General features: G+C 35.6%; 1 protein-coding gene across 1 annotated transcript in view; it reads right to left on the bottom strand.

Moving 5' to 3' along the window:
• Nucleotides 1-122: 122 nt before the first annotated feature.
• Nucleotides 123-12438, bottom strand: part of ACTL6A (actin like 6A) — a 32578-nt gene continuing 20262 nt past the window's right edge. The window contains exons 12-14 of the mRNA XM_051983210.1: nt 3075-3170; nt 1865-1951; nt 123-686 (exon numbers count right to left, since the gene is read on the bottom strand). Of these exons, the coding sequence (XP_051839170.1) occupies nt 606-686; nt 1865-1951; nt 3075-3170 (264 nt within the window). The 3' untranslated portion in view covers nt 123-605. The remainder of the gene's footprint in view (nt 687-1864; nt 1952-3074; nt 3171-12438) is intronic.

Genomic DNA, 12438 nt, shown 5'->3' with positions numbered 1-12438 from the left:
GACTTACATTGCTAGCAGGATTGGAATTTTAATTTAAGGTGATTTAATCTAGCCAGGATTAAAGGATAGTCTAAAAGCAGCAAGTCAACACAGTTTTGTTGATTAACATAACAACCAAAAAGTTCTTTCTTAGAGTGGATAGAAATCTTTATTATTTAATTTTGCAAGTATGAGGTAAAGGTATATAGGCAGTAAGTTTTACTAGTCAATAAAAATCAACTCTACCAATCATTTGGGAATCGGTATGCTTATCTCAAAGGGTTGAAAACAGTTTACTAAATGAAAAGTAGAGAAAATAGATATTAATCAGTTTGCTTATCAGAGGGCTGAAAACAGTTTGCTAAACGAAAGTATTTAGAGAAAATAGATATTTATACAAAAATTATAAAATGCTTATTATAGGAGTTATTGCTTTACAAGGAAGGCAAAAACTCATTTTAAGTTATATGGCCAGTTTGAAGGCTTTAAAATTTGTTAAGTGGAAATTGAAGTATGCAAAAATGTATAAACATTCTACAAAAGACGTTCATTTTTGTTCCTGAGTATACTAAAGCTATGAAACATAAGGGATCATAGGGAAGGCCACAGTTTTTCCAGAACTGACTTCAAGGGCATTTCCTTTCTACACATTGTTTTCCTCCTTCTTCGTATTCTTGTTTGGAAATCCACATCTGTTGAAAGGTACCCTGTGAAATGGAGAGAAAGAAAAACATTAACAACCATTACCTATTATCTGCTAATTTCTTTTTATCATTTTAAAATTTCATCTAGTCCCTCCTACTAACTTTAAACTAACTTGGAAATGACCGAGCACTAGCAAAGAAAATATGGGGCAGAACAAGTTTCTATGCATCTACCTTATTCCATGCTTTTACTATAGCCTTTTTGATGTAATTACATGTGAAATTGCTAATACCTTTCCCCAAACAGTCAGAAAGTCAAGTCACTAGCAAGATAGTAGTAGATGTTATTACCATGTACTACTGCACAAAGCTAAAGCAATGAATAGAGAATCGTGGTAATACAAAAACTATAAAGGGAAGGAATCCCATTACCTTTACAACAGGAATGTGATATGCAAAGTTTAGGTGATTATTAGAGTAGTGTATCCAATTTGCTGCTCATTAACAAGTTGGATACAAAGGAGTTGATAAGAGATAGGAAGAGAATTATTTAAAATGGAAAGAGGATTCTAAAAGAAATCAAAGATAATTAATATGAACAAGAAGAATTTAAAGAAGGATTTCTTTTTTTTTAAGGTAAGTTTTAAGCCTCTAAGATAGTAGAACTTTAGCAAGCAAAATATTTAAGTATGCTAATGAACTGTCTTTTTAAAGAGATCTTTAAGATCACCCCCCTTTACTAATTTTACATATTTTGCATATTAAGGTGATACTTTAAAATTCCCTATGCCAACCAACTCTGTCTAAAAGTCATTTTTTAACTTTGGCTTTTTTTTTATTTTCTTTTTCAAGATTTGGTTCAGCCAGAATTAATATCAAGTCAAAAGAAAATAAAGCTACAATGAGCCATTTGCCTAAGATTTATAGGTAGCATGACCAGCAGTACACATTCAGAGATTTCCTAGGGGAAATCAATCAAATCTAATAGATGTATAAGGCTCCATGATATTACCTAGAAGTTGATTTATTTAAGAAAAGGAGCCAATCTAAGGAATCACTAATGAGGGGGTGGCCTTCCTTCCTATTTTGCTCCACAATATAGAGTTCTTATTTTGGGGCCTAAAACAGGTATAATCAGCTTTGGTATTCAATGAATTATAAACTCCATAGTTATTTAAACTCATTTTAATCACTAAGAATTAATTATACTTTTAAATATGTAAAGTATATTATATACCAACCAGAGAGGCTAAAATTGAACCACCAATCCATGAACTAAATCGCCGTTCCACCGTTGTGTTATTTGCAATCAGCTTCAATCTCATGCTCTAAAAATAATAGGTTTGGGGGGGGAAGAAAAAAGAGGGGAGAAGCATCAATAAACTTAGAACAAACAACTCAGGGAATTTAAACTCCCCAAAGAGAAAAGATCTCTAGCCTATTGAGACATTTTCAACAGTATATTTTTCCTATGGTTCAAATATTGCCTATAGGCTAAACTTTTGAGGAGCAAAAGTTTACAGGATTAATAAGCAGTCAACACTGGCTTCTAAATATTGCATACATGGGATGAATGAGTCACACATGTGGTAAAAAATTTTTCATATATTTGAAGAATTAAATATCAGCCCAATACATTCCTTATGCCACCCTCAAAATTACAATTTCTCTCAACTTTTGGGCTCTACTGATTAACTAAAATTAACCTGAGCAAGTCTCTAGGACTTTCTAGTTTTCATCTTTCTTTTGAGGCAATAGGCTTTAGTTCTTGTTAAATAAGGGATAGGGATCTTTAAGGTTTCTTTATGCACTAACGAATATAAAGGATTCAAGTACGCTACATATCCATCATCTTGTTCTCCCCTCCCTTGCTACCATTTAAATAAAACTGATAAAAATATGGTTACTCTAGATGCAGATAGTAGTAGCCTCTCTATTGATGCAGTACAACTACAGAGGATCCGTACTGTGTGTGTGTATGTGTAAAGTAAGTTGCAATCCAGAAAGGATTTAGCAGATGATACCTGCAAAAGAAGCAGCTTGAAGTACATAAGGGTAAAGAGTAGTTGGGGTTCACACAGCTAGTAAATGTCAAGGGCAATCATACCCAACCCTTTATTATGCACACTGCCTCATTTTTTTTTCTCATCAACTTGTATAGAATGGTTAAAATACTACAGGTAGTGCATCTAAATATAGTTTCTATAGAAAGCCAACAGTGTGTCAAACATGAGGGTAGTAAGGTTACTCATGTTCAGCACACCCTTTTACTTCTATTTTCCATTTATTTTATCTTGGTATAACAAGTGAAAAGCTCAAAGAATTTGAGAGCTACTTTGAGCTATTTTGAGAATATACTTTGCAACACTAATAACCAAGAAACAACTTTTGCCCTAGAGTCCACCAAGAACCAGAATTACTTGAACATGTGGTTCAGAGTTAACCACTTACCGGGGGTGTCTTCTGAGATAGTTCCCGATTCAACCTATCAGTGAAACTTTGTATCAGAGTGTTTCCTCCTGCCACTATAACACTGCCATAAAGACCCTAGAAAAAGACAAGCAAAAATGTTTCCAAACATTTAGTATAAACTATGAATAAAAGGTACCTGTGATTTCTTATGGGCTAGAGTTTAGGTACAAGTAAACATTAGCTAAATTGGTAACAAAAATTTGTTTTCAAAAACCTGAAGCACCTGAACCTTGAAAAAAGAGTAGACACGATGGAAAAAAGAATGAATGCAGCCAAAAATCAAACACATTAGAAAAATCAACTGAATAAAGCAAAACCCTGAAGTAACTGAACAATAAATAGCACAAATAAATCAGAAACACAAACCAGGAGGGGAAATATTTCCAATTTAACTAGAACTACTATGAAAAGTGGAAAAGTAATTGGGTACAATTAGATTAAAATCACAAATTTACACTACAGCTATCAAACTCAAGACCTACTTCCAAGTGAAGCCTGAACCAGATTAAAATGTAATTGGAAAATGTTTAATACAACACAGATAATGGTAATGTGTAGTCTTCAAAATCAATACTTGGCCTGTAAGGATCTGTTTCTATTTGACTTTAAAACCACTTGTTTCAGTGTGTGTGTGTGTGTGTGTGTGTGTGTGTGTGTGTGTGTGTGTGTGTGTGTGTGTAACATGTAGATATAGAAATAATTTTTCAAATCTTTTAGGATAAAACTCATAACCAAACAAGGGATAGATATATATAATAATAGAAGAGAATACACAAAAAAACAACGCAGTGCTACCTCAGTATTAGTTTGTTAATTGATTCCAAAAGGTATGATATATGGCAAAAATGAATTTTTCCCATAAGGAATACATCTCTAGTCTGCAGCTTCCCCGGCCCCGCAATTCCCCAAAAGGGCAAATGGGGCTTTCATCTGCAGAGAAAAAAGCCAGTGACGGTTCCCCCCTTCATGACCCATCTCACTTTAAGAATCAAACCACCACCTTTACACTCTCTTCCCATCCTACTCTGACTAAGCTTCCTTGGTGGAGGAAGGAGAACTCTGGGAATGAAGGTGGAAGCTATGGTCCTGTGTTCTCTGCCATCTGACTAGGGCTGCCAGGAGTTCTGGATCTACTGCCTCTGCCCAGGCTCCTGCTCCTGCTGCTTCAGCCAATCTGTGCTCCTTCAAGTATGATAGGAGCCTGGATACTATAAACTACAGGTACATCATCCTGCAGAAACATGACACAACCTCAACATGACGGGCTCTAGCCCGACAGTCCTGTATGCCCCTGCTGCCTTATCTGGGAAGGAGGCAATAGCAGCAATGAAGAGAGGGGAAAAGTGGTATTATGCTTGGCCAACCTCATCTACCTTCTGTGGCACAACCAAATGCCACAAAGGCCAAGCAAGTGTCCGGTGCTGAAGCATTTTTTCCTCATCAAAATGAATACCATGTTCAACTATTTTGGAAGCAGAGAAGTACCAAGTTACTACTGTACATGTTTTTGATATAAAATTTTTATTTAAATAGAAACTTAAATGAGGGTACTTTTTAGTGTTTTTACAAGTTTTTACAAGTCAGAGGAAAAAAAAACAACTTTGAATTAAATATCCCCAATAAAGTTGTGTGATTTAAGAAATGAAGAACAAAAATATTTTTTTTAAAATATTTAAAAACAAGATTCATTCCCAATAGATAAGTGGTCAATAGATATGAACTAGTAGTTTACAGATGAAATGCAAATAATTGGGAAAGGATTCTTTGAAGATGGCAGAGTACTTGGTCAGAAAATTCCAATCTCTCCAGATTTCCCTCCCAAAAAAAGACAAAACAGCTTCGGGGCAAACTTATGAGTGCTGAAACAGCAAGCAGGAAAGCCCTGGGCTCAAATGGGTTGGGAGGTAGCTTTCAAGCCAGCCACAGCAACTTTTACTTCCCAGACAGTGTGGAGTCTAGCTTCCGAGTCAGGGAAAAATTGAGGGAATCTCTGAAGATAAGAACACCAGGTTCTGCTGTGCTGCTAAGATAAGGCCCTGGGCAAGAAGATACCAGCAGCATCCAGTGAGTGCAGAAGCAAGGGGATAAGGGTTGCTGCTGGCTGCAGATACTTTTGGGAGAGTGAAGTGAGATCTGAAGGAGAATCTGAGGGCAGAGGTACCATCCCCACTCCCCAACACAGAACAAAAGGTGATTACATTGACAAGCTCTTTTTTTCTTTTTTAAATAAGCAGGCAAAGAAGAAAAAAACAACTACCGAAAATTACTTATGGGAATAGGGAAGACTGGGGTTCATCTTCAAAGGAGAATAATGAAGAAAGAAAAGGTCTCTACTACCCCAAAGAACAAGATTAAATGGTTTCCTGCCCAAAAAGAATTTATGGAATTCAAAAGACCCTAAAAATCAAGATAAATCCAGAAGGGTTCTGGATAAAGGTCTCATTTCTAAAATATATGGAAAACTGACTCAAATTTTTAAAAATTCAAGCCATTCTCCAATTAATAAATGGTCAAAGGAAATGAAGACCATTTTCAAATGAAGAAATTAAAACCATCACTAGTCATGTGAAAAAATGCTCTAGAGGCAGCTAGGTGGCACAGTGGATACAGCACCGGCCCTGAAGTCAGGAGGACCTGAGTTCAAACCTGGTCTCAGACCTTAACACTTTCTAACTGTTTGGTCCTGGGCAAGTCACTTAACCCCAATTGCCTCAACAACAAAAAAAGAAAGAAAGGAAAAAAGAAAAAAGAAAAAATGTTCTAAATTACTATTGATCAGAGAAATGCAAATTAAGGCAACACTACACATTTCAAGACATTTAAGATGACAGGAAAAGATAATGATAACTGTTGGAGAAGATGGGAAAACTGGGACACTAATACTTTGTTGGAGTTGTGAACTGATGCAATCATTCTGGAGAGCAATTTGAAACAATCTTTAGATCCAGCAATGTCTCTACTGGGTTTAGAAATCATAAAAAGAAATCATAAAAAAAGGGAAAAAGACTCACATGTGCAAAAAATGTAGCAGCCTATTTTGTAGTGGCAAAGAACTGGAAACTGAGTGGAGGCCCATCAGTTGGGGAATGGCTGGATGAAAATTATGATATATAGAGATTATGGAACATGTTGTTCCATAAGAAACAATCAGCAAGATGATTTCAAAAAGGTCTGGAGAGATTTACATGAAACTGATCTTGAGTGAAGTGAGTAGAACTAAGAGAGTATTGTACACACAGCAACTAGATTATGCAATGATCAACTGTGATTGATTTGGCTCTTTTCAAAAATGAAATAATTCAGGCCAATTCCAATAGACTTGTGAATAGAGAGCCATCTGCATCCAAAAGGAGGACTGAATGTGGATCATAACATAGTATCTTCACCTTTTTTGTAGTTTGCTTGCTTTTTATTTTCTTTCTCATTTTTTTCCTTTTTTGATCTGATTTTTCTTGTGCAGCATGAAAAATGTGGAAATAAGAATTGCAACTGTTTAACACATATTGGATAGTTTGTTGCCTAGGGAAGTGAGGGAAGGGGGGGGAGGCGGAATTTGGAACACAAGGTTTTGCAAAGGTGAATGTTGAAAACTATCTTTGAATAAATTTTGAAAATGAAAAGCTATTATTTAAAAAAAATCAAATGAGAAAAACTGAGGAAAAAACTAAAAAGCAAATAAACAAATAAGAACAATAAAAAAAAAAATTACAGGGCAGCTAGATGGTACAGTAGATGGAGCATCAGCCCTGAAGTCAGAAGGATCCAAGTTCAAATCTGCCCTGGGCAAGTCACTTAACCCCAATTGCCTAAGAAAATATCCTAAGAAAAAGATATGAAAAAGTCAACTAACTAGAAAAGGAGATCCAGAGTCTTAAAGAAAATGACTCTGAAAATTAGAATTTATAGGTAAAGGAAAACCAGTGAAGTTATAGGAGACCAAGAAATAATAAAACAAAGTATAAAGAATGAAAAAACAGACGGGAATAGGAGATATCTCAAAAGAAAAACAACAGATCTGGAGAATAAATCAAGAAGAGAAAAATATAAGAATACCTGAACTACCTAAAAGCTATGACCAAAAAAGAATCTGAATACAATAATACAAGATACAAAGAAAATTGTCCTGAAGTGTTAGAACTGGGGGGGGGGGGGGGGGGGGGGGGGGGGGGGGAATCCACTGATTACCACTTGAAAGAATACTGTTAAATTTCAAAAACTCCAAATTAAATAGAAAATTTTACAAGCAACAACAATAACAAAATTCAAATATGCTGGAATCACAATCAGAATCACACAAGACCTATCAGTGGCTACAATAAAAGAGCACAAGTTTCAGAGTACTATATATCAAAGACCTAAAGAACTAGGGTTTAGGCTGAAAATATCATATCCAGCAAAATTAAGTTTAATGGTGAATGAGAAAAATGGACAATGAATTGCCTGATTTTTAGGATTTTGTGTCAAAAACTTGAACTTAGTAGGAAATCTGACATATAAGAGTCAACATCAAATTCTAATTTCAGGGGACTCACAAGGAAAAACTGTTTTATGCACAAAAATATAAACCAAACTAAGATTGTCATTGGTAATGGTATGATTTGATTCCAAAAAGTAAAACCATATAGGAAAAGGCAAAAACCAATAATTATGTTTTATGAATGATGTGTGTGAGCAAGAACTGACACAGAAGAAGAAGTAGATGAGGGAAGAGTGATAGTTTTGAAATCCTACTCACATTGGGAATGAGTTAAAGAGGAACTATGTATGTATGTATGTATATATACACATACACATCTAGAAAGGCATAAAATCTCCAAAACTTATACCCACACACATAGATATGAACAAATATGTATATATAAATATATCCATGGTTAACTGTAACCTGTTTGGAGAAAATGAGGAAAGGAGAAAAAAGAATAAAGTAAAAACTACACATCAAAGTACAAAAGAAAATCTAAAGAAGCAAATTAAAAGGCAGTTCTGAAAACAATGTCTTCTATTATCATATACACCTTCTTGAAATGGAATTTTATTGTTACATATTTTGAAATTCTCTCCTGTTCTGTTGTGCACATGACAATTTTTTTTCCTTTTTTCCTTTTTCTATTTTTTTTAAGTTTTAAATAATTTTTTAAAAGGGAAAAAATACAAATGATCAAAAACCACAAGTTTCCATATTACACATAAAAAATGAAAATGAAAATTTAGCAGATTTCATTTCACACCCAACAACCTGGGAAATGGGGATATTCAGTGTTAGAGAGGCAATAGTGGGAATATAACATAAAAATGGTGATGGTACAACTGTGAATTGGTCCAAAATGACAGTGATAAAGAATTTAGAAACTTTTGGTTAGACTTGTCTGAAATGATACAAGTGCAAAATAAGTACAGCCAAAAGAACGATATGTATACTCAAACAACAGTGAAATAGACCAGAGTTCAGAATGAGGCAATAATCAATCTGGATTTCAGAGAGTTGATGATCTCCCTCCTCTCAGCAAAGATGTGGAAGAATGAGGCAGGAGCAATGTGTTAGTTTCTGCTGCTTATCTATATATTTTGTTACAAGGAAAGGTGGTCCTGACAGATGGAATAAATTTTGGAAAAGGCCACTGATATAAATAAAAAGTTGCAATAAAAGGTGTTTTTAAAAAACAGTAAAAGAGAATAGGAACTTTACTACCCCGCAATCCACATCAGATACACATAAAAGAAGCTTCCAGATATTAAGGGAAATAGAAAGGTTAGAATATTCTGCAGTTTGATGAAAGCAGTACAATATTATCCACAAACAAGAGTGTGCAAAGGACTTCTAAAAAAGAAATATATCATCTAAAAAAGAAATATATCCTCTTTCATTTAGACCATCTTTCAGAACAGTTCTAAATTAACCTCAGCAAGCATACATCTAAGCTTGACTGGTATTAGTAATCACAGGGTCTCTGAAGGATGTTAACTCTATATCTGTATTTACTAAGGAATCTTATGATTCTAGATTGAGCTAGAAAGGACCTTACAAATGAAGAAACTGAGGCTGAGAAGGATTAAGTGACTTGATCAGAGTTCAAATTCAGCAGTCTTCCACTGCACCACTTTGCCCCAAGGGAGCCCATAAAATATATGCTCTAGAGAATCCAACTGCCGGAGACTCAAGGTCTGCCACTGTCTGAGGCAAAACAAAGAGGGGAATCCCTGGGAATCTTTAACATACACATAAATATAAAATAACATACTATTGGGAGAGAATATTTAAGGCTGTTTTAGCTCAATTGGGCTTAATTTTTTCTGTTATCAATAAAAACCAGAACTTGAATTCTATGTCCTTTTTAAATCTATCTATGAAAAATTTGTCTACTAAAAATCATTTGTTTACACTTGCCTTTTAAGCAATCCTACTTGAAATTTATGAGAATACACATACACATAATACATATCCAATATCTTTCAAAGAGAACTGATAGACTCCCACAAACCAAGTCAATTTTAGAAAAGAGATAAAGTGCAAAACACAAAAACAATTCATTACAGACTAGCTCATCTGTCAGTTTACATTATAAGACTTGTATGGAAATGAGAGCAAAAAAGGCCACAGGACATACACAAAAATTCCACAAGAACAGGATCCAAGTTCACTTTGAGCTGAGGCTACTGAGGTACGCTGGGACAGAAGGAAGATCAAAGAAAGAATTGAACAGCTGGTCTCATCTGAGCAGGATAAATTAAATAGTTTTGACATCTGCTTAATCTGTCACTATCAAGAATGATCTCTGGATTGTAAAAAACCAAATCAAAAATGCCTATTAGGTAGCTGATATTGGATATAAGTCTTAAAGCTAGCAGCGGAATCCTTAGCTACATAAGAGATACTTTGGCTCAAATTAACTACAACCTCTAGTCCTGAAAGAAGTAGTAGATGCCATTACAAGAGGCATTACAGGTGATCTCAAAAATATTAAGGACAGATGCCAGATGTTTTTTCTTTAAACAGAAGAGGGAAGGGTAAAGAGAAGGTGGAGAAGAGTAAATGAGTTTAGCAAACTCATAAATAGATAAGCTTGGCTTTCATTCCTGGTTGGTTAATGAAAACTAAGTGGTAATGACAAAGAACACCCTTCCCAATATGGCTTCTACTTTTCCAGTCTTTCTCCACCTTACTCCTCCTACCACACACTGGATAATTAAAGGATCCTAGCCTCCTTACTATTCCTTTCACAAAACACTCCATTTCCAGACTCCAGGCATTTTCAAAGAATATTCTCTTTCCTCATAACCACCTCCTGGCTTCCATGGCTTTGTTCAAGGGCTAAGTAAAGAGCATATGGAGTGAGGGAGGACTAGTGTCTCTGGTAAGAAGTTGCTCAGCCACCACCGATGTCACTTTTCACCCAACTCTTACCTATGGCTCCAAGAAGCTGTAACACAATGACCACACTATAAACTATCTCAGCAAACCAGCTAAACTAGGTATAGGGTAACCAATGAGCCTCCAAACCATCAGTGAGTTGAGGGGGGAGAGTGTTCGCCAAACATGTAAAGAATTCCTCCAACAGAATTCAAGGATAAGAACAATTTGTTTAAATAGTCATAAAATAGCTGAAACAAATGCTGTGGAGAACTTAGAGAGAGCCTAGTCAGACATTAAATTCACCAAGGTTACCTGCTGCGGGCCCAACCACCATGCATCATCCTGATTTTTGTCTTACCACTGGATTTCCATGATTCTGGACAAGTCTTCGACTTTGTGTAACTCTGCCTCACTTAAATCCAATTTATGTACAAGGCTTATCATCCTATGATATCACTGTCCTTTTTGAAAAAGAGGGACGAACAACAAAATCTCTTCTTCAACAAAGAAGTCTTCCCTGATTCCTCTCATTATATTATGCTGTATCTATATGAGGTGCACAAAATTGTTTGCATATTGTCTCCCTATTAGACTGTGAGCTCCTTGAGAGTAGGGATACCATGTTTTGCCTTTTTTTGTATCCCTAGTACTTAGCACAAGGCCTATCACGTTAGTAAGTACTTGACAAACTCTTGATGACTGACTCTGATACTTTCCAGACTTTGACACAAAGTCTCCAAGTGTGTATTTGGCTACTCTGGCTTTCCAGGTCCTAATGACTCTTCTTTCCTCTAGGAAAAAAAGCCATACTTCTAGTTAGCATTTAAATCCCTTCTCAGCATGGCTCAATCTACCTTTCTAGGCTTATTATCCATTGTTCTCTTTCACAAATGTTTAAATTCCAGTCAAGACTTAATGCTATTCTAATATTTATGTTTGATCTTTTGTCTCCATCTCCACACAAGCTGTCTACCATACTGGGAATGCCCTCCCTTCTTGCCTCCACTTTTTAGAATCCCTAGTTTCTTCCTTGACTTAGATCAAGTGCTACCTCTTCTGCAGTATCTTTCCTGCCCCCTCCTCTCCTAACAATAGACTTCCCCTCCCCAAAATTACTTTGTATATTTTGTACTTATTTAGTTGTGTCCGTGTTTTTTTCCCAGCAGAAAAAGCCCATCTTAGATAAATAATTTAATTTTCCCTTTATATCCTTAGTGCCTACCACAAAGAAGATGCTTAATAAATGCTCAAATGATTTACTAAGTACAAGAATGACCATAATTAGATGATTCAGTTCTTCCAAAAGGATATCAGTTTACTGGTCAGAGAAGAGACCTAATATTTAGCAGGGTAACAGTTAAATGAATATTTCAAGTCACCTAATCCTATTTGCCTCAGTTTCCTCATCTGTAAAATAAGCTTGAGAAAAAAAATAGCAAACCACTCCAATATCTTTGTCAAGAAAACCCCCAATATGGGTCACAAAAAATGAGAAATGACTAAACAATATCATGTAGTCAATATAAAGACATTGATATCCTTAGCATTCTATCTCTACTACCATCACTTCACCACTTGAAAAGAGGAAGGAGGCCTCTTAGAACTGATACCTTCTCCCCTCTTATTTTGATTCAAAGGTTACCATGATGAAAGAAATCATCTCTTAGTAGCCAACCTCCTGATTATGGATCTCTCTATACTCAGCTGGGTTGGGCCATAAGCAACAAATTTTATCTTTTACCAGGACCATAAACAAAGCTTTTCTATAGCATAGTACAACTTGCCAATGCTTCCAACTCTCCTGGGCCAGCTTTTAAGAACCTACGATCACACTTCCATATTATGATGAGGCATCAGACTAGGGCTTTGTGAAGACTGAAATAGAACATAAGCTTAGCAGAGTGCCTGCCACACTGCAAGCGCTTAATAAGTGTTTACTGAATTGAAATGATTTGAACATAGCACTATAATAGTTTGGGATGAACAATACAA

Source organism: Antechinus flavipes, chromosome 3 (assembly GCF_016432865.1).
Source record: "Antechinus flavipes isolate AdamAnt ecotype Samford, QLD, Australia chromosome 3, AdamAnt_v2, whole genome shotgun sequence".
Taxonomy (NCBI): domain Eukaryota; kingdom Metazoa; phylum Chordata; class Mammalia; order Dasyuromorphia; family Dasyuridae; genus Antechinus; species Antechinus flavipes.
The sequence above is the reverse complement of the archived record's forward strand: the minus strand, read 5'-3'. Positions and strand labels throughout refer to the sequence as shown.